Raw genomic sequence first — 23733 nt, 5'->3', positions numbered from 1 at the left:
TCCATTACATCATAGAATTCCAAGGGGACTAATTTCCCTGAGCAACACATGCAGAAATCATATCTCCACAAACAAAACAAAATTCCCATATATTTTGTCTTAAAGCTACCAGTTACCGTTTGAAATCAATCAAATAGCCAGCTGGGGCAAAACAGAAGTTTTATGCCGAGGAAATGAAACGATTTCTGAGGGGAAATAAATTACAAACTTAGAATTACTGAATATCTTATTTCCGAAACTACAAATCTGTCGCAATTGATGAAATCGGACATCAATATTTGATGATTACACTTGATATTGATATATTTTTCGTGTATTCTTTCGGTCCCAAGGTGCCTATCATGTTATTCCTAATATCCAATATTCATTTCGAATCAGTCTATATTTCCCTTGAGTATTTAAGATTTATGCGTGATATCTATTAGAAATGGCACGCTGTCTGTAATATAGGCTTTCGGAAATGTAATAATATTTCGATAATGCAGTACAATGCAGACAGAATTAGGCAATGAAGTGTCATATTGTACCAGGAAATTTTTCCAGACAAAAATATTAGACTGTTGACCCAAATGTGTTCTGAGAAACTTGTTTCTTCTTTTGTTTGTCACAAGTGTAATGCTATTTCACAATTTCTATTTACCCTGACGGGACACTGTCCATACCTTAGTATGTTTGTTCATTCCTTCCTCTGGCCCGTCCGCTTAGCTCAGTAGGGAGAGCGCAGATCTAATTGGATCGCGGGCTCATGAGTTTGATCCCCAGGCGAGGCGTATGTTCTCAGCCGTGACTACTTGATAAAAGACATGTCTGAAATCATTCATCCTCCACCTTCATGTGGGGAAGTTGGCAGTTACTTGTGGAGAACAGTTTGTAATGGTAGAGAATCAAGGAACACTGTTAGGTTAACTGCATGCTGTTACATAACTGAAATACTGTTGAAAAACAGCGTTAAACCGAAAGCAAACAAATTCCTTCTTCTGAAATACTTTGAATCTGGACATCTAACTTTTAAAGGACACAAGGGATTGCTTTGAAACTTTAATAGTACAAATGTTCAGCTTTATGAGAAAGTGTGTCATAGCCAAGAGTTCTAGGGTGAGGTTTGGTATGTTGAATTTTAAATATTTCTCGTGTCAGGTGTGCTGTTGCAAGGATTTAGGTGTTCCACAGACTCAGTTCATGAAAATCAAGATGTATTTCATGTTGTATTGTGGAAATAATGTGCAGACCCAAACAAAACAAAAGAAATGAAGAGTTTTGCATTTGTATATGAAAGGGAAGTAAATGTGTATGGCTTGTCCCTCTATTATTTGAGGGGAGGTAATAACAAGAACATTGCGATATGCCTGTGAAATAGCACGTCCGCCCCCATAATTCTCTATCTTCTAACTATAAACAGTAGCTGCAGGCAAAAACAAATTGACATTTCTACACTAGATTAAATCTCATTTTATGGAATTTCAATTAAATATAGTTGGTAGTGTTTTCCCTAGAAAAAAAAAAGAATTCTCTATCTGTACTTTGATTTATAGAGTAATTTGTTTTTGAAGGAGAAAATTGTGATTTAATTTTTTTTTAAAGTTTTTAAAATAGATACAACCGACTGACACGCAATGATGTGATGACCTTACATAAGTTATTAAAGTCAAAAAACTAGATACTGGGTAAATAATGACTGATCCCATGAAATAAAAGAGGAAATTTTGAAATATGTGCAGTGTGTTTTATGTAAAACAAGATAATTGAAGATGGGTCACAAAAAACTGGATGTTTATTATGTCAGAACATCCATCATGTTCTATGTAAAGTTGTCATGTTTTATGGAAATGAATTTTATGGTAGAATTAAAAGAGATTTGAGGAAGAATTTATAGCTTTTATCAAATAAAAGAGATTACTTTGGAAAATGAGGAAGATTGATTCAAAAGTGTGAAAAGAGATTAGGTACTGGGGTTTCTGTGTGCTAAAACAGTAGAAAATTTGATTTTCTCTAGAAAAAAACAAAACTTGAAACCCCGTAACCATGGAAACCTTTTTCAATTCTTGTATGAAAATTTACTGAAGGAAATAATTTGAGTTGATTTTTTTTAACTGTTGCTAGAATAATTGTTGTTTTCTGCCAGGAGGATTTGATTGAATTTCAAAACTAATTGCAAGCTAATTGATTTTTATGTGTCTGCTGGAGTTGCTTGATTACTCCAAGGAGATTTCTACATGATTAGTGGGGAAGTTTTCTATTTCTTCTATCTAAATTTTCCCTCACAAGACTTAATTGTACTTATTGGTAGTTTGAAATGCATAATTTTATTTTATTGTTGCATTCCCAATATTTTATACAACATTGCTGTATTTTATAGGTAATTAAATTTTCCTGGAGAGTGTGAATGAGACAAAGTAATGTTTTGGCACCTTTTTGATGAAACATTACAAACTGAGCTTGGGGACCAAATGGTGACCTAAAAACCTTTTAGATTTTTGTTTTCAAGCAATTGCATACTAGAATTTTAAGGTTGGTCTGTAAAACCAAAAATGGCAAAGAGTGGCCTCTAGTGTTTGCTGATGAGTTCTCTAATGACCTTGCAATATACAGTCAAACCCGTGTTAAGCAGCCAGCCAAGGGAGCAGTATAATCTGGCTGCTAAAGACAGGTGGCTGCTTAAGAGAGGTTGAAATTAGAACAGAAAGTCAATTTTGGAAGTTGGCCGACTGGCTGGTTAAGGCAAGTGGCTGCTTAATAGAGGTGACTGGCTAAGGCAGGTTCAACTGTATGAAATGAGCATCATTGCTCATAATGGGGCCATCTGGCACAAGACTTATATTCAGGAGGTACTATGCTCAAATCTCTGTGTTCACCATGATGACTGGCTGGAGAAAATATATCTGGTGTCGTTAGATTAACTGACATAATGACTGGAAGAGAGTATTTTGATACATTAGCTGTACATCTCCCAAATGGCGTGGCCGCCCGCCCGCAGAAAATGGAAATCATAGAAATGACTGATAGAAACTGTTACATTCTGCAGAAAATTGAAGGCATGGCTGATTAAATTTGTTTTCTCTGTGATTGATAAAAAATAGAATTGACAGTTTTTATATCTGTTTTACAGATTTAATCCATTTTGTTTTCATGGAAACAGAAAATAAGGTTTAACTAGCTATTTGCAGAAGCAGCTGGTACAGACTGTAATTACCATTCTGCAAAAGTTGGAGTTTTTATCGCTGGTAGCAATGAATTAGCTATTATAATTGCCTTGTGTTTGTTTTTGTTGTCTGTGGGTTAATCTGAGATCTGTTAAAAAGTAACTTGGAGCCTCTGTGGCACATGGCAAAGTGGTGAAGGTCACTGGCTTTTAACAAATTGCTTTTAAAACCCTTCTGATGATGTAATATTCATTGTTTTACTGTTTTGACCACCTACATTTCATGATTGCCATGTGCTTGTAGTATGGTTTGTCCTGTGTTTGTTTTATGTTGGTGACATTTCATGATTGTCCTTTGTTTTGTGTCGGTGACATTTCATGATTGTCCTATGTTTGTTTTGTGTCAGTGACATTTCATGATTGTCCTTTGTTTGTTTTGTGTCGGTGACATTTCATGATTGTCCTATGTTTAATTCATGATTTGTACCACGAGAATTATTCATAAACTAGTCTTAAATAGTTCATGGTGTTAATACAGTTCAGTATTTGGAAACTGTCATTTACTCAACAAAAATGTCTAGTTCAGAATAACAAGCCAGTCAGATTCCCTTTGAAAAACTGCTTTAAAGTTGTCACGAAAAAATAAACATTGTATGTCAAACGGAAGACAAAATCTGTTTTTGCATAGTTCCGTGTAGTTACGTATAAAGTCGTGAATTGTTATTAAGCTCTGTCTTAAGACAGTATAGGCCGGCTTTTATGTGTTCCATTATGGCTGAATACAGCTGAAATATATGGTTTCATGTTTAATGGAGTATTGTAGTCAGTTTTTATTGACAGTAAAGCATGATGGGTAAAATTTTACGTTCATTTCTCATGCAATTCCCGGGAGTAGCACAGTAATTTCTGCGGAATGTTTTAGTCAACAGCTGTATCATGCAATATCCGATTTGGTAAATTTTAGAAAATTACTTTACACTCCTGGCTACACGTGGGAAATGTTTGCTGTGGTGTTTTTGAACGCTTTTTCGGAGCTGGAAGTGTTAAATTCGCACTTCATCAAGGGGATGGAGCATTAAAGTTTTATCAATTAATATCCGCTCTGTTTCTATGATGTTAAATTTATGTCACATGGGGAATCAAGAATATTCGTGTTTGTGTCAGTTTCAGAAATGATTTCGGTTATAGGTTCAGGTGCATTGATGCACTTAATTCAAGTCCCTCCAGTTGATGAAGTAACTGACAACTTCACTTCAATGAAGAATATGGCAACATTAACCAAATCAAGAAAAGGTATTCTTGTGTTTTGCGTGACTGCAAAGTATGGTAAGGTTTTTGCCGCTTATCTTTTGGGTGAAAGGTTCAGGCCTCATGCAGTTTTAATCGTCAGAGTGACCTATTTGTGCAGATGAATTGACATAAATTGCACCAGAAAAAAAAATGTGTCGAAGTTTTGTTAGATCTCTGAATAATGTTGCATGGCATCGATATCTCTTAACTTTAATTTCATGTTGTTACATTGTCAGAAGTATTAATTTCAGAGATATCTTCGTGATTGAGTCCCGTCTCCTTGAGGAAAAACATTTATCTAAGGTGATTGAGTTGACAGCGATAGTTTTCTTCTCTGGTTATCAGCGATTGAATAGCGCAGATTTATTGCTCTCAATGATACAAGAGGTGCAATCAAGCTACAATAATTACATGCCATGTCTTATCGGTAAAACACATTTCGGCCGGCGACCAAACCAGATAGGAATTAATAGTCAATATCGCTTTTTTATGTCTGTCAAACGGAGTCGTAAAACTTACATCAAATTTTCTTTATCGTCCCCAGCAAGTTTTATAATTCACCCTCCTCACTATATTTCCTTTTATGTAAGGAACAATTACTAACTTTATGTGGGGTATCTTTTACATTATTACAGAATTTAATCTGCTAGCGATTATTTCCGATCTTACTTCATATTACCAGTTCATTTTGAAAAGTATAGTGCTTCAAAAGTCAGACAAAAAAGAGAAGTTTTCGACTTGTATGAGTCTGTGAAATTTGCTTATATAGGTACAGAATATAGTCAATCAAGTGTTTAAAATTTTCTGCATTTATGCTCAAGGTATGTCTGCAAATTGCTAGACGTTGGAGCCATGGTATCTTATATTATCAACAGTCATAGCGAAATTAGCATGTACAATCCTGACGAAAACTGCCGTCATTGGATACGGCTTATTTTTATATATTAGAAAGTTTGTAATCAGCATAAACAGTCTCATCATCTGTTCCTATTTGATAAAACAGCTTATATGATAAACTATACAGTCTCGAATGATGCCACAAACTTTATAAACAGTGCGTCTAATATCCAGAAACCGTACAATAATGTAACATTATATGGGAGCATAAAAACTTCTCCGAGAACTGACATTAACTGCCTCTTTATTCCATTTTCCTCCGGAATTATCGAGATCTATTGTGATTATATTCTAACTCCCGTTAGGGACATCATTATTCATAGACGTATAAACGCAAACAATTCATCAATTCAGCCATGTTTCATTATTGTATGAAAATAGATAGGGATCTCCGGAGGGTTACGTCTGACAAAAAGTATACCGATGATAAATTGGTCTTGGTCAGGACTCATACATGGATTATCAGCAGACGACATGAAAGCATATTCATTTTGATTTGAAAATGTAAAAAAGTTGGTATAATTATCTGTTAGTATAGAAATTCATGACAGAGGATGTCTAGGTATTGTGATGTAGACAATTTTAGCTATATTAGAAGAATGGAGGTCAGGTTCACGTTTGCTGCAAATTAGGAATTGTTCAAGAAATTAGACAGCAGATAATGAGATATTTATTAAATGGTATTTAGCTTGTTGATAGATATTAAACAGTCAAAAACTGGCAGAACATCTGTGATAACCATGGTTACATATGCTTTATACTTGATCTTCTTTTTGTACTTGCAGACTCCAACAAATCTGTCGAAATCAAAGAAACATAATAACAGTGCTGCGGACAGTGAATCGAGCGGCGAGACTACAGACCATTTGGATACCAGTAACCTGATATTGAACGGGCCAAAGAAAACAATCTCCAGACGGTTCAGTGATGTAAGTATATTCTTTTTCATTGTTTTTTTTGGTCATAACTAAAATTGTGTCTGCAGTACATTGTAATAAAAGAAGATCGCAGGTGCTGTCTCTGACCAAAGGGGCTATCTCGGCAGCAGGTGATGTCTTAGAACCCTAATGTTGTCTTTAAGACACCAGCTTTTGTCACGGACAACTGGTGCCATCTTGGATCCCAGGTGTGGTCATAGGTCTCTGCCGCAATCTTTGAACCCAAGTGCAGTGTCTTTGGCCTCTTGTGTGGTCTTGTGGCCCTGCATGCTGTCATTACCCCAGATGTGGTCTTCAGCATTCTCCATGTATATAGCATGGATGCATTCTCACATGATAGATCTTGCGGCTGGATCAAGGTCTTAAACCAACCACTTTGCGTTGAGTGATCCACAAAAGACAGCATGTCTGATCCTTTGCTTTCCACTGGTACTGAATTCAAGATACTTGTTAGGTTAACTCGTCACACAAACAAATAATCGATCTAACAATAGTTCAATTAATCTTCATTGGTCTAAAATTAATTAAATCTATTTGTGTTATTTTAAAATCATCTTTACCTAACCATGATGACCTTAAAACTAGATTGTGATAGATAGATGATTGCATTATCAAATATTTATAATGTTATCTGACCATGTTATGAAGGTAATTATTGAATTGATAAGTGTCGAGGGAGGTGTCGTAGATAGTGATCACCTGAACAAGGCCTAGTTGAATGGTAATGGTGGATTGTTTGCTGATTGTTCTAGGGTGACCGAGGACTGATGATATTGTCAGATATCATTCATAATGCAGATAGCCCTATCCTGTATTCTACTGCACACGGTATAGATCTATATGAACTTCGACTACGGTCAACCTTGAAATTCATACTCTAAAATCTTTTTTGTGGGCACAAAATTTGGTGCTTTTGGCCCAAAACAGTAATTTCGTGGGGATATGAAATTCGTGGATTTTAAATTCAGAGCATAAAATGAATTTTTCAAGTCATCTGGAATTAATTTTATGTATTGACTCATATCCATGAAATCCACGAAAATTCAAGTCCCTTGTGAATATTAACTCTTACCCTGCTAAATTTCTATAATGAACTTGTCCATCTTTAAATTTGGACAGTACCATTAACAGTTAAAAGGGGTACTTACCAGAAAGATACTGACTGAATGATGAACAGTGCAGGTCATGATCAGACTGCATGGATGTACAGGTTGATCATAATCTACACTGGTCGCAAAGGCAGAATCAATTGTGTCCAGCATAAAGGTTAATGATTACTCAGTAGCATTATCACAATAATTAAGTGATGGGATAATGATTACGGTCTGGTATTATCTGATAAATGAGATAATTATAGATACAGTTGCTGTACATGAAAAGTTTTCAGAAGTAATTGTAACATAGTAACATAATTTTGTGTCCAAGATGTGAAGATGCTTTACTGTATTCATGACTAACATTTTGACTTGATCAAACAAGGCGACAGGACATACAGGTTCCTGTCTTTGTCATTCCTCCTTGCAAAACTGAAACAGAAATCTTGCAGAGACTTCAGGACTTGTGTTTTGGTAACAACAGCAAACCAAAGGGACAGTTTTCACTTTCAACAAACCATTAGGTAAGAGGTTGGAAAACCCAGCTCAGTCTAGGACAGACTCATTCCAGGTGTGCTTAACACCTAACTAAATCAAGGACAGTCCTGTACCCAGCTGTGTTAATAGCCAGTTCAGCCTAGGACAGACTAATGTACCCATGTGTGTTAAACACTTAGCTCAAACCTAGGACAAACTTGTACCCATGTGTGTTAAACACTTAGCTCAGACCTAGGACAGACTTGTACCCATGTGTGTTAAACACTTAGCTCAAACCTAGGACAGACTTGTACTCATGTGTGTTAAACACTTAGCTCAAACCTAGGACAGACTTGTACCCATGTGTGTTAAACACTTAGCTCAAACCTAGGACAGAATTGTACCTAGCTGCTGTGTTCAACACCCAGCTCAATCTAGAATGGACTCTTACCCAGCCATGTTTTTACACCAAGCTCAATCTAAGGCAGACTCATACCCTGCTCTCTTTAAAACCAAGCTCTGTCTAAGACAGACTTGTACCAAGCCCTGTTTCACACCAAGCTCAATCTAGGACAGACTCATACCCAATGAGTAACTTCTTCACCACAATGCAGCACAAAGTGTTAAATAATTGCTAAAATAGCTTTAGAAACATTTTGTTCAGAAGCATTTTAACCCTTACCCTGCTAAATTTCTAAAATGGACTGGTCCATCATTCAATTTGGGCAATACCATTTATTATTCCAAGGGGTGTTTACTGAAAATTTACTGACTGAATAGCGAACAGTGCAGACCATGATCAGACTGCACTGGTCGCAAAGGCAGAATCACTTGCCGGCAGCAGGCTTTAGTTAAACAGCTGTTTGTCCAATATTAAAAACAGGGCTTGTCCAAAACATCCATAAAAAACAATTGTTTCAAAACAGCTTTAGTCGAGTAAAAGCATTACAGTAGCTTTTAATTTCACAATTCTATTTTTAGCTCATCTGATTTTTTGAAAAAAAATGATGAGTTATTGTCATCACTTGAGTGGTTGTCGGCATCTGCGTCGGCGTCGGCGTCTGCGTCGGCGTTGCCTGGTTAAGTTTTATGTTTAGGTCAGCTTTTCTCCTAAACTATCAAAGCTATTGCTTTGAAACTTGGAATACTTGTTCACCATCATAAGCTGACCCTGTATAGCAAGAAACATAACTCCATCTTGCTTTTTGCAAGATTTATGGCCCCTTTTGTACTTAGAAAATATCAGATTTCTTGGTTAAGTTTTATGTTTAGGTCAACTTTTCTCCCAAACTATCAAAGCTATTGCTTTGAAACTTGGAATACTTGTTCACCATCATAAGCAGACCCTGTACATCAAGAAACATAACTCCATCTTGCTTTTTGCAAGATTTATTGCCATTTGGACTTAGAAAATCAGTTTTCTTGGTTAAGTTTTATGTTTAGGTCAGCTTTTATCCTAAACTATCAAAGCTATTGCTTTAAAACTTGCAACTCTTGTTCACCATCATAAGTTGACCCTGTACAGCAAGAAACATAACTCCATCCTGCTTTTTGCTAGATTTATGGCCCCTTTTGGACTTAGAAAATATCAGATTTCTTGGTTAAGTTTTATGTTTAGGTCAACTTTTTCTCTTAAACTATCAAAGCTATTGCTTTGAAACTTGCAACACTTGTTCACCATCTTAAGCTGACCCTGTACAGCAAGCAGCGTAACTCCATCCTGCTTTTTGCAATAATTATTGCCCCTTTTGGACTTAGAAAATCATTTTCTTGGTTGAGTATTATGTTTAAGTCAACTTTTCTCATAAACTATCAAAGCTATTGCTTTAAAACTTGCAACAGTTTTTCACCATCATAAGTGGACACTGTACATCAAGAAACATAACTCTATCCTGCTTTTTGCAAGAATAATGGCCCTTTTTAGACTTAGAAAATCATGGGTAGGACAATATTTCTATTACACAAAAAAAATCAGATGAGCGTCAGCACCCGCAAGGCGGTGCTCTTGTTTATACTAGTGCAAACATCATTCCATTCACTTAAAAGGTTAAAGCATAATTCAGTTTCTGTTGATTTTTTGTCCAGTGTTTTTTCAGGTAAATGTTATTTCAACACAGACAGACTATGTAAAGCAAAAACAGAAAAAAAAGGGGGGAAAACAACAAAGCGAAAAAAAAAGGAGAACAAAAATAGGCAAAAGAAAAAATAAACGCTACCAACTAGAAATATCAATCATAAAACCACACATGGTTACATGAAGCAAAAATCCTTTTACATTAAGATATAACCTTGGTAAACTAACAACCATAATAGTCTGTATATAATAAAAATCTAGAGTAATAATTCAAACCGTTCATTAAAAACAAATGATGAAAGAGACATTAGGAAAATACAAAGGTAGTAATTTTACTTGAAAAATTACCCACGTTTTCAAATTAAATATGATTTATTTTGGCATTATGCTTCCTTAATGGTAGCCAGACATATTTGTCATCCCTTGACAGATATGATTTAACGGGGTCTTGGCGGGCTGACATTTTCGCTTCAAGTTTTCTTATTAACTTATGTATTCCTATGGTAAATGAATAATAACAAAATGCAACTGTGCTAAAATAAACGCATAATTCATTTTTTGACTTTACGAAAATAAAACATGCCAAATATAATTATGTGACTGGAGTAATTATATTATTTTGCTGTCAGTTATTGGTTTTCATCCTAAATGCACTGAATTTAGTCTAGTTTGATAGCTTGTAAGTTTGAAAACCACACAATTAACCTTTACCCTGCTAAATTTCTAAAACAGCCTTGTCTGTTATTCAATTTGGGCAGTACCATTTATTATTCGAAGGGGTGTTCACTGAAAATTTATTGTCTGAATAGCGAACAGTGCAGACCATGATCAGCCTGCACTTCTGCACTTTTGTGCAGGCTGATGTTGGTCTGCACAGGTCACAAAGGCAAAATCGCTTGCCGCCAGCAGGCTAAAGATTAAAGTTATGTGAAGGCAGTTAATTAACAGAACCTGAGTGTTCTAGATCCCTTACAAGTACTAATCAATTCCCTGCAAGTTATTAACACAACTTTCCCACATTTGCCATGCAAGTAACTGACACAGCTTCCCCATATTAGCCATGCAAGTAACATGAAAACTTCTCCACATTTTCCCTGCTAGTATTTTCCATGCAAGTAATTGACACAACTCCCCCACACATTCCTTCAAAGTGGATATGGAGAATGATGATGTAAGATATATTGACCTTTGTCGTGTTATCAAAGAGAAGTTTTCTTAGGAATTGCAGGGAAGTTATTGCCTAGCCTGGGAGTCAAGAGAAGTTAATTGCCTTACCCAGGAGCCAAGAGAAGTTATTGCCTCACCAAGTAGTCGCAGAGAAGTTATTGTCTTGCCCAGAAACCACAGAGAAGTTATTGCCTTGCAGAGGAATCAAATAGAAGTTAATTGCCTTGCCCAGAAATCACAGAGAAGTTATTGCCTTGCCCAGAAACCACAGAGAAGTTATTGCCTTGTCCAGGAAGCACAGAGAAGTTATTGCCTTGCCCAGAAATCACAGAGAAGTTATTGCCTTGCCCAGAAACCACAGAGAAGTTATTGCCTTGCCCAGAAACCACAGAGAAGTTATTGCCTTGCCCAGGAATCACAGAGAAGTTATTGCCTTGCCCAGAAACCACAGAGAAGTTATTGCCTTGCCCAGGAATCACAGAGAAGTTATTGCCTTGCCCAGAAACCACAGAGAAGTTATTGCCTTGCCCAGGAATCACAGATAAGTTATTGCCTTGACCAGGAAGCACAGAGAAGTTATTGCCTTGACCAGGAATCACAGAGAAGTTATTGTCTAGGCTGGGAGTCAAGAGAAAATAATTGCCTTACCCAGGAGCCAAGAGAAGTTATTGCCTTGCCCAGGAATCACAGAGAAGTTATTGCCTTGACCAGGAATAACAGAGAAGTTATTGCCTAGGCTGGGAGTCAAGAGAAGTTAATTGCCTTACCCAGGAGCCAAGAGAAGTTATTGCCTTTCCCAGGAATCACAGAGAAGTTATTGCCTTGCCCAGGAATCACAGAGATGTTATTGCCTAGCCTGGGAGTTAAGAGAAGTTAATTGCCTTACCCAGGAGTCAAGAGAAGTTATTGCCTTTCTCATGAATCACAGAGAAGTTATTGCCTTGCCCAGAAAACACAGAGAAGTTATTGCCTTCCCCAGAAACCACAGAGAAGTTATTGCCTTGCCCAGGAAACACAGAGAGGTTATTGCCTTGCCCAGAAACCACAGAGAAGTTATTGCATAGTCAAGGAATCACAGAGAAGTTATTGCCTTGCCAGGTAGACACAGAGAATTTATTGCCTTGCCCAGAAACCACAGAGAAGCTATTGCCTAGCCTAGGAATCAAGAGAAGTTAATTGCCTTAACCAGGAGCCAAGAGAAGTTATTGCGTTGCCCAGAAACCACAGAGAAGTTACTGCCTTGCCCAGGAATCACAGAGAAGTTATTGCCTTGCCCAGAAACCTTAGAGAAGTTATTGCCTTGCCCAGAAACCACAGAGAAGTTATTGCCTTGCCCAGGAATCACAGAGAAGTTATTGCCTTGTCCAGAAATCAGAGAATTTTTTGCATAGTCAAAGAATCACAGGGAAGTTATTTCCTTGCCAAGTAGACACAAATAGAAGTTATTGCCTTGCCCAGAAATCACAGAGAAGTTATTGCCTTGCCCAGAAATCATGGAGAAGTTATTGCCTTGCCCAGAATTCAGGGAGAAGTTACTGCCTTGCCCAGAAACCACGGAGAAGATACTGCCTTGCCCAGGAATCGCAGAGAAGTTATTGCCTTGACCAGGAAGCACAGAGAAGTTATTGCCTTGCCCAGAAACCACGGAGAAGTTACTGCCTTGCCCAGGAATCGCAGAGAAGTTATTGCCTTGCCCAGAAACCACAGAGAAGTTATTGCCTTGCCCAGAAACCACAGAGAAGTTACTGCCTTGCCTAGAAATCACGGAGAAGTTATTGCCTTGCCCAGAAACCACGGAGAAGTTACTGCCTTGCCCAGGAATTGCAGAGAAGTTATTGCCTTGCCCAGAAACCACAGAGAAGTTATTGCCTTGCCCAGAAACCACTGAGAAGTTACTGCCTTGCCCAGGAATCGCAGAGAAGTTATTGCCTTGCCCAGAAATCACAGAGAAATTATTGCCTTGCCCAGAAACCACAGAGAAGTTATTGCCTTGCTCAGAACTACAGAGAAGTTATTGCCTTGCCCAGAAATCACAGAGAATTTTTTTTTCATAGTCAAAGAATCACAGAGAAGTTATTTCCTTGCCAAGTAGACACATAGAAGTTATTGCCTTGCCCAGAAATCACAGAGAAGTTATTGCCTTGGCCCAGAATTCACGGAGAAGTTACTGCCTTGCCCAGGAATCACAGAGAATATTTTGCATATTCAGGGAATCAGAGAGAAGTTATTGCCTCACCAAGTTGTCACAGAGAATTATTGCCTTGCCCAGAAATCACATAGAATTTATTGCGTAGTCAAGGAATCACAGAGAGGTTATTGCCTTGCCAAGTAGTCACAGAGAAGTATTTCGATGGGTCAGTGCAACATGGTCGTAACTTGATTTTTTTACCAAATACACTTTTTTACATAATTTGCCTTATTTAACAGAAATACATCACTTGTTAAAATATCTAAATCACATTCTTAAAATTAAAGTGAAAAAAGTAAAATTGTCAAAAGGTTGTATCTCAGGAAGACACTTTCAGTCAGTGCAACATGGTCGTAACTCAACATACGTCTTTGTTGCACAGAGTTAGTATGCTATTTCACTTTGAAATTTCTGTGCAACATGGTTGTAACTCACAAAGAGTAACATATTACAATAGTTAAATGATAAATAAGGATGATTTTAGTTTTTAAACAACTTAGAAATGGTATTTATACTACAAAATTAATATTATTACCATATTTCATATTTTATCAATGCAAAGTGATGTTAAGAATTTATTGACCAACATGTTTAGGATTTTACCAAAACATTAAAAAGTCTTGCTCTGTTAAAAAAATACTCTGTTAACTATTTCTCAGCAAAACCTCTTCCAAATTCAGTAGTTTTTAGCATCAGAAGCCCTATTCATAATGTCTTGACTTAATTTTAAGAGGAAAAAATGCACCTTTTTCAAACCTGTTAAGACACACGCATTTCGGCCCTAGATCACGCTCACATGCCTTCTATTCAAGGTCACACGCATTTTAAAGAAATAAAGAAATCAATTGTTTTTTTTTTTTCGTAGAAAATTTATAATAATACTGAATCAAACATGCGAGGAGACATTGACACGGTGTTTCCATACCGTATAATACAGCTTTTACATTCACCAGTGCAACGTGTTATTTCTACCTCATGAATAAACGTCACAAAAAGTAAACACGGAAGGAGACTATTCAAAACTAGATATATTTTGTGTTAAAAATCTATATTTTCCGTGTGAGGGTGTTTCCGGCTTTTAGGGATTATCGCCCTCTAGACCCCCATGAGGGAAAACCTTCCCTTTGAACCCCGATCACACTCGTGGCCTTTGTGGAGCCTTGACAGCTATGCTTTTTATACTTATAATTTTTAAATAAACTTTCCTTTATGCAAGTTTCATGTAAAACTGTGAAAGGATAACAATGAACATTTTTCCTTTTGTATGCATATTTCCATGAATTGTGCAAAATACAAAATGGTATTATTAAAGGTGGAAATTTTTCTGTGCTATAAGTGAAGCATGACTTCTGCTTGTAAAGCTCGTATTCCGATAAGTTTTATTTGGATATACAGAAGATTTTGTTAGGTATATCGAATATTTGTATAAGTTGTTAAACCACTAAAACATAAATGATCAGCATTAATAATTTTACATTTAAATTTAATGAATGATTTACTTGATTTTTATGTTGCAAAACACCAACATAAAGGCCTGGCTGATCAAGGGCCATGGCCAAGAGAGCCCATGCTCCCCCTATATCCCCACCCCACACTGACTTAAACTCATCGAAGTTGCATGCAAACAAAATAATATTTTTTCAATATATAGACCCAAAACTGCACCAGAGGCCACCATTTCATGCCTGCATTTCAAAATTTCCAGGAGGGGAGATGCTCCCGAGCCCATAACAGGAGGGAAGTATCCCCTCTATACCTAAACATATAGACCGATGCAAATGCACTAGAGGCCATTATTATGTCTCCCACACCACTGTGTGGTGGGAGACATATTGATTAACTCCTGTCTGTCCATCCATCCGTCTATCACAGATCTTGTCCACACTCTTTAAGTCGAACAGTTCTCATCCAATTTTCCCCAAACTTGAAAAAATGTGTTTGCCAATAAGTCCTCATCCAAGTTTGATAACTAGCCAAATCAACCCAGGCACTTTGGAAGTATGGCCCTTGAAACATTGGTTTTTGATAAACAAAGCACTGAAAGTCTGATTGCATTGTATTTGATAATCAAAGTTCTGGAAGTCTGATTAGGTTGTATCAAAGCTCTGAAAGTCTGATTGGGTTGTTTTTGATAATCAAAGAACTGGAAGTCTGATTGGGAATTAAGAATATATAGGGAGAAAGGTTTACGCTTGAACATTTCTCGTCCGATCTCATACTACTATTCTGGTGACTTGGCAGCTGTGGGAGACATGTGCTTTTCTCAAAAGCAGCTCTAGTTTCATACCTAATTTTCAAAAACTTCCAGAGGAGACACATTCCCCCTCCCCAAATAGGAAGGAGGTATTATACCAAACAGGAAGGCGTTATCCCCTCCTGTACTTCGAAATTTAGGCCCAGAAATGCACAAGAGGCAACCATTTCATACCTAAATTACAGAAATTTCCAGGGGAGAGCCCTTCCCTCTCTCCTCACTTTAGTCTTACTAACAGTAGGGAGGGCTAACCTCTTGTACCTCAAAATTCAGACCCAAAAATGCACAAGAAGCCAGTATTTCATAACTATGTTTAAAATATTTCTAGGGGGGAAACCCTCTGAACCCCTTCTATACCTTTACATTTAAACCCAATTGCACCTGAGGCCACCATTTCATACCTATGTTAAAAAAGAAAATCCAGGGAGAGAACCACCTGACCCCCTTAACAGGAGGGAGGTATCCCATCATGTACCTCAAAGTTGTGACCCAAAAAGGCACTAGAGGCTTCTATTTTATACCTATATTCCAGAGGGAGACCCCGCTGACCAACCTAATAGGAAGAGGGGACCCTCTTAATACCTGAAAATTTAGACAAAAAATATGCATCAGAGGCTGCCACTTCATACATATATTACAAAATTTTCCAGGAACAGACCATACTGACTTTCAAATTTTACATCAGGTGTATGGCATCATTTTTGATGTTAGTTTCATGTGACTGTGTTGTTGTGTTTATCATGTTCTTTAATTATAACATTTTCAGTTTTACTCAAGCTAAAGAACAAATTTATACCATTGATAATTGTTTAAGTGTAGATTTTTATGTAATAAAAAGACATTTAGACTTGTATCAAGAAGCATGCACATGTTATTTGCAGAATAGTATTTTGCTCCTGGGGCATGCGTTATTCATGCTGCAGAACCAGTGCATATTTCTTGTTGAAAATCTAATAACTAAACACAGACATATTCAAATACCTTAGACCTTAAAGGCTCATAATGCCTATATTCTGTAAAATATGCAAATATCTTGTACTTTAAAGACACTCAGTGTCTACATACTGTAAAATATTCAAGTACCTTGGACCAGTCAAGCACTTTTTGTCCATTTACTGTAAAATACTGAAATAACTTTGACCATAAAAGCTCTCAGAGCCTATATTCATTAAAATATGTAAATATTTTGGACCAGTCAAGCTTCTATTGTCCATTTACTGTAAAATAATGAAATAAGTTTGACCATAAAGGCTCCCAGTGCCTATATTCAGTAAAATATTCAAGTACCTTTGATCAGTCAAGCTCTTATATTATGTCCATTTACTGTAAAATACTGAAATAACTTTGAATATTAAAACTCTCAGAGCCTACATTCAGTAAAATATGCAAATATCTTGGACCAAGTCAAGCTCTTATTGTCTTTTTACTGTAAAATACTTTAAATAATTTAAAATGTGTTTTTGTAGTAGTACATTTTTATTTCTACATATTATATGATTTTTTTTTTGACATTTTTGCGAGTAAAACAAGTCAATGAAAGTACAGAAAAAGATAAATGGATATGCTTAAAAATATTGAATTAATAGACTTTTGAATAAACATCTCTGTTATGAATTATCTCCAATAAATTATTTGTTATCATTTAGTTACGACCTTGTTGCACTAAGTTTTTGACAAAATTTCCACACATTTCAGCGCAACATGGTCGTAACTGAAAAACTTTCAAATAACTCCTCAGTGAACATTTTTTTGACATTTTTTCCCATAGTATTGTAGTTATTATTGTTATTTGATAAAAATAATATGGATTGTATTGTTTTTCATTACATCATTTGAATACAAAAATGTTTTTTGCTTCTCCTGTAAAGTTTTCAAAAAATGAGTTACGACCGTGTTGCACTGACCCATCGATTTGCTTTGCCCAGAAACAGTAGGGAAGTTACTGCCTAGCCTGGGCGACAAGAGAAGTTATTGCCTTACCTAGAAACCATAGAGAATTTATTGCACATTCAAGGAGTCACAGGGAAGTTATTGCCTTACCAAGTAGTCACAGAGAAATTATTGCCTTACCCAGAAATAGCAGAGAAGTTATTGCCTCAACAAGGAATCACAGAGAATTTATTGCATAGTCAAGGAATCACAGAGAAGTTATTGCCTTACCCAGAAGACAAGAGAAATTATTGCCTCGCCAAGTAATTGCAGAGAATTATTGCCTTGCCCAGAAATCACAGTAAATTTATTGCATAGTCAAGGAATCACAGGGAAGTTATTGCCCTACACAGAAGACGAGCGAAGTTATTTCCTCAACCATTTTTATGGGGGAGTTCTCAGTTATTGCCTTGCTGAGGAAACACAGAGAAGTTATTGCCTAACCCATCACAGCGAACAAACTGACTCGCCTAGGAATCACTGAGATCTTATTACCTCACCCCGGAATTAAAGAGAAGTAGTTGTGCCGCCCTGGAATCAAACTTTTCTTTTTTGATTGGCTTCAGTATAATCTGATTTTTTCTGTATTTTCAGGTAAGCACAAGGTCAAGCTCTGGTGCTGGATACTTGGTATGTATAATGAATATATAATATAACCTCTCTATAATGACACCTCTCTATGATATAACCTCTCTATAACAACACCTCTCTATAATATAACCTCTCTATAACGACACCTCTACAGAGTAAACACCTCTCTGCAACGACAAAGTTTTCTTTCCAGCTGAAAATTGTTAGTAAATTTACCCCTTCATAAAAAATTTTTTTTTTACAGCAAATATTTTTTTCTTGCTAGTTTAATGGTTGCATTTAGTAAATATTTTAAGATGAATGTGTAATAGCCCTGTTATTTGAGTCACTTTGGACAAGAGTAACAAAATACATTTTAAAATGTTAATTTACTTTATTCAGATACAGAAATGTAGTGAAGTTGAATGCATCAATTTTTTTCTCATTTTTTTAACAAATCTGGAGAATTATGGTTGACACCTTTCATCAGTTTTCACGGTGAATTACCGTATATATCCGGCCATACGTCGACTTCGGCCATAAGACGAGAGCCTACTCTGGATAAAAAATCTTAGATTTTCAACTTGCCCCGACCATAAGTCGAGGGATGGATATTTCTAGCATTTTAACAACTGCTATGGCACAAAAAACTGTGAAAAGAAAAATGTTTCTGGCAAGTTATCTTTCTAATTTCGCTCGCGTTTTTGTTACGTTTCCTCGATAAATTATTACTGCCGTAATAGTGTTAAAGTATACTGTTAGTTTTACAGTAAAGGCATATATAATTGAACAAACAAAAATAAAAAATAAAATTTTCCTTTATTTTATTTCATTTTATGACCAATAAATGTGTTTATAACGATAGTCAAACATTTGTTAATTACCGTACAAACAAGCATTAAAATACGCGATTTATCTAGCACCATTAACAAGCGTGAAAAATTACTAAGTGAAAAAAAAAATAATCAGACACATGAACAAAATTAAAGATTTGTAGTTCTACCTACGTTTCAGTGGTTTATCCATCAGTCATTAAAATCCATCAGACTCACTAACATAATCACTATCGAGTATTCTCTATCAGTAATGACACTAAATCACAGGGATCAAGACCCTCTTTGTCCTCTTTCATAAATTAATGATCCATTTAGTTAAAAAAAAACCCTGATAAAATGCAATAAAACTGTCAACAACTCTCAGATGAAAATTCAATGCAGTTGCAGCAAATTATGTTGTCTTCTCCCCGCCCTCCGCTGTCAATCAAACTGCCCTTAGCCAACCAAAGATCGATAAAGGGCCATTCAGTGAGACATGACATTTACCTCGGCATACTTCAAAACAACACCTGGGATATTGTTTACAACTTGTTAAGACAATGAAAGTCTTTTGAAGCTGTAAATTTCAAAGCAAAGGGGAGTTGTACATTTGAAGGTTGTAAGCGGTTAGAATTAATTGATTTAAATTGGCTCTGATTAGCGAGATTGAAAATGTGACAGTGGATCTGTCTAAGTGTACCATTAAACTGTTAATTGTTTGCCGATTGTGACAATAGGTGGTAAGATAATTAATGCCCCGGCATGTATCAACAAAAATGGAATCAGAATGACATCAAGTTCTTAATTCAAACCAAAACTCAAAGTCCTTTGTAACGATCTGTTAAACTTTATAGATCAAATGGCCAGTAATTATCGGCAATTTGTGAGATGCCTCATGTCAGTTTTGTTGTTCACAGCAGTTTGATCTCGGTTAAAGGTATAATAAAATTTACGATTTTTTCATTTTTTTTTTCAAAATACAATTAACTTTAAATAAAACTAATTTTGTTTAGTTACGGAACGTAACGGCAATCGTTGTTTTTAGCCTAGACAATTAGTGCGCAAAGAGTAGTTTCCCTTTATCAAAATGGCGAAAATCATAACAAACTTATTAGAATGCCTTACATGCGCTGTGTTCGATCCGAAAATGGATAGAGGATCATGACTACGTTTAATTATGCAGCCAAAAGTCGACCCTTGACTTCAGAGCTAATTATTTGGTCAAAAAACCTCGACGTATGGCCGGAAATATACGGTAGTCTTTTTTCCATTTCATTGATATCGCCAAATGAGATCTGTGACACATGTTCACTTTCGCTAATTTTTCACTTCATCTGCATTTCATTAGCACTCTCATAATCATAGAAAATTGTAGTAAATGAATTGAAACCAAGTGCATTCACTCTGCTAAAAAATTACTGCCTGTGAATTTTCGAACCAAATGTGATTTCTTTTCTTTTGTTAAGTAGATTATGAAAGATGTGTATGAATAGAGTGTTCTGTGTAAATCAGATTTTTTTTTAATTTGATGTAGATTAGAGAATTTTTTGGACAGACAAGAAACTGTTCATGGGAGAATAAACCCCAAGTCTTAAGTTTAATATGTATGTGAGAAATGGTTAAAATGCACATAAATGTACACAAAGAGCAATGAAACTTTGATTAAAATTTATTGACTATCGCAAAATGACATACATGAATTTAATGAGAAAAGCTGAAGAAAATATACTTTTCTAGGAACTGAAAGAAAATGCTTAGTAGGTGATTTTATTTGTTCGTTTAAATGGTTTTGTTCACAGAATATTTTGAGGGTGTCTTGACCAAAGCCTTGAATTCTCTACATTTTGTCTTTTCCTTTTTACATACAGTTTAATCAACCATTGACTTAAACCACATAAACATTTATCAAGGGTGGCTGTCATATACAGGTTGGACAGTATATTCCTAACTGCATTGTCAGGGTGTCTTTCTTAACCTTTACCCTGCTAAATTTCTGAAATGGACTGATCCATCATTCAATTTGGGTAGTGCCATTTATTATTTGAAGGGGTGTCCACTGAAAATTTACTGACTGAATAGCGAACAGTGCAGACCATGATAAGCCTGCATGTTCGTGCAGGCTGATCTTTGTCTGCACTAGACGCATGCAGCCAGCAGGTCAAAGGTCAATTTTGGAGACTTAATTGCTGTGTCTGCACTAGACGCATGCAGCCAGCAGGTCAAAGGTCAATTTTGGAGACTTAATTGCTGTGTCTGCACTAGACGCATGCAGCCAGCAGGTCAAAGGTCAATTTTGGAGACTTAATTGCTGTGTCTGCACTAGACGCATGCAGCCAGCAGGTCAAAGGTCAATTTTGGAGACTTAATTGCTGTGTCTGCACTAGACGCATGCAGCCAGCAGGTCAAAGGTCAATTTTGGAGACTTAATTGCTGTGTCTGCACTAGACGCATGCAGCCAGCAGGTCAAAGGTCAATTTTGGAGACTTAATTGCTGTGTCTGCACTAGACGCATGCAGCCAGCAGGTCAAAGGTCAATTTTGGAGACTTAATTGCTGTGTCTGCACTAGACGCATGCAGCCAGCAGGTCAAAGGTCAATTTTGGAGACTTAATTGCTGTGTTGCAGCATAGGCTACTTTATCCAAAGCGGACAAAAATCTCAACCAGTAATAAGATAGTGAGAAAGAAGGATAAAGATTTTAACTATATAATAAAAACCTTTATCTATGATTTTTTAGCTCACCTGTCACAAAGTGACAAGGTGAGCTTTTGTGATCGCGCGGTGTCCGTCGTCCGTCGTCCGTCCGTGCGTGCGTGGGTCTGTAAACTTTTGCTTGTGACCACTCTAGAGGTCACATTTTTCATGGGATCTTTATGAAAGTTGGTCAGAATGTTCATCTTGATGATATCTAGGTCAAGTTCGAAACTGGGTCATGTGCCATCAAAAACTAGGTCAGTAGGTCTAAAAATAGAAAAACCTTGTGACCTCTCTAGAGGCCATATATTTCACAACATCTTCATGAAAATTGGTCAGAATGTTCACCTTGATGATATCTAGGTCAAGTTTGAAACTGGGTCACGTGCCTTCAAAAACTAGGTCAGTAGGTCTAAAAATAGAAAAACCTTGTGACCTCTCTAGAGGCCATATATTTCATGAGATCTTCATGAAAATTGGTCAGAATGTTCACCTTGATGATATCTAGGTCAAGTTCGAAACTGGGTCACTTGCCATCAAAAACTAGGTCAGTAGGTCAAATAATAGAAAAACCTTGTGACCTCTCTAAAGGCCATATTTTTCATGGGATCTGTATGAAAGTTGGTCTGAATGTTCGTCTTGATGATATCTAGGTCAGTTTCGAAACTGGGACACGTGCGGTCAAAAACTAGGTCAGTAGGTCTACAAATAGAAAAACCTTGTGACCTCTCTAGAGGCCATATATTTCATGAGATCTTCATGAAAATTGGTCAGAATGTTCACCTTGATGATATCTAGGTCTAGTTTGAAAGTGGGTCACGTGCCATCAAAAACTAGGTCAGTAGGCCAAATATTAGAAAAACCTTGTGACCTATTTAGAGGCCATATTTTTTATGGGATCTGTATGAAAGTTGGTCTGAATGTTCATCTTGATGATATCTAGGTCAAGTTCGAAAGTGGGTCACATGCCTTCAAACACTAGGTCAGTAGGTCAAATAATAGAAAAACCTTGTGACCTCTCTAAAGGCCATATTTTTCATGGGATCTGTATGAAAATTGGTCTGAATGTTCATCTTGATGATATCTAGGTCAAGTTCGAAACAGGGTCATGTGCAGTCAAAAACTAGGTCAGTAGGTCTAAAAATAGAAAAACCTTGTGACCTCTCTAGAGGCCATATATTTCATGAGATCTTCATGAAAATTGGTCAGAATGTTCACCTTGATGATATCTAGGTCAAGTTCAAAACTGGGTCACGTGCCATCAAAAACTAGGTCAGTAGGTCAAATAATAGAAAAACCTTGTGACCTCTCTAGAGGCCATACTTTTCATGGGATCTGTATGAAAGTTGGTCTGAATGTTCATCTTGATGATATCTAGGTCATGTTTGAAACTGGGTCAACTGCGGTCAAAGACTAGGTCAGTAGGTCTAAAATCATTAAAATCTTTTTACTTCTCTAGAGGCCATATTTTTAAATGGATCTTCATGAAAATTGATCTGAATGTTCACCTTGATGATATCTAGGTCAGTTTCGAAACTGGGTCATGTGCGGTCAAGTAGGTATAAAAATAGAAAAACCTTGTGACCTCTTTAGAGGCCATATTTTTCATGAGATCTTCATGAAAATTAGTGAGAATGTTCACGTTGATGATATCTAGGTAAAGTTCAAAACAGGGTCACGTACCTTCGAAAACTAGGTCAATAGGTCAAATAATAGAAAAACCTTGTGACCTCTCTAGAGACCATATTTTTCAGTGGATCTTCATGAAAATTGATCAGAATTTTTATCTTGATAATATCTAGGTCAAGTTCAAAACTGGGTCACATGAGCTCAAAAACTAGGTCACTATGTCAAATAATAGAAGAAACGACGTCATACTCAAAACTGGGTCATGTGGGAAGAGGTGAGTGATTCAGGACCATCATGGTCCTCTTGTTTTGTAAAAAAAAAATTCCTGTGATATTAAGAGAGTTTTTTTTGTCTGTAAACAAAAACCTTTGAATATGATATTTTGTAAAAGAAAATTGTGTGATATTAAAATGATATTAAAGCTGTGTTTTGTTATACTTTACAGTGTGACAGTGAAAGCGGAGATGAGAGGGTAAGTGAACTGTCTTCCATTTGTCTTAGAATAGCCCTTTAGTTCTGTTAGAATTTATAATTATTATACTTTATAATAACATAATAAGCACCTGGGCCCAAAAAGTA

The 23733-nt window shown here is 36.5% G+C and overlaps 1 protein-coding gene across 5 annotated transcripts in view; it reads left to right on the top strand.

Moving 5' to 3' along the window:
- LOC123534159 (autism susceptibility gene 2 protein-like) overlaps positions 1 to 23733 on the top strand; it is a 172946-nt gene that overhangs the window by 62895 nt on the left and 86318 nt on the right. For all 5 annotated transcript variants that reach the window (XM_053518968.1, XM_053518965.1, XM_053518967.1 and 2 more), the window contains 3 exons: positions 6112 to 6255; positions 18042 to 18077; positions 23600 to 23626. In XM_053518968.1, the coding sequence (XP_053374943.1) occupies positions 6112 to 6255; positions 18042 to 18077; positions 23600 to 23626 (207 nt within the window). The remainder of the gene's footprint in view (positions 1 to 6111; positions 6256 to 18041; positions 18078 to 23599; positions 23627 to 23733) is intronic.

The sequence above is a fragment of the Mercenaria mercenaria genome, chromosome 12 (genome assembly GCF_021730395.1).
Source record: "Mercenaria mercenaria strain notata chromosome 12, MADL_Memer_1, whole genome shotgun sequence".
In the NCBI taxonomy this organism is placed as follows: domain Eukaryota; kingdom Metazoa; phylum Mollusca; class Bivalvia; order Venerida; family Veneridae; genus Mercenaria; species Mercenaria mercenaria.
This window is presented reverse-complemented; position numbering and strand designations above follow the sequence as displayed.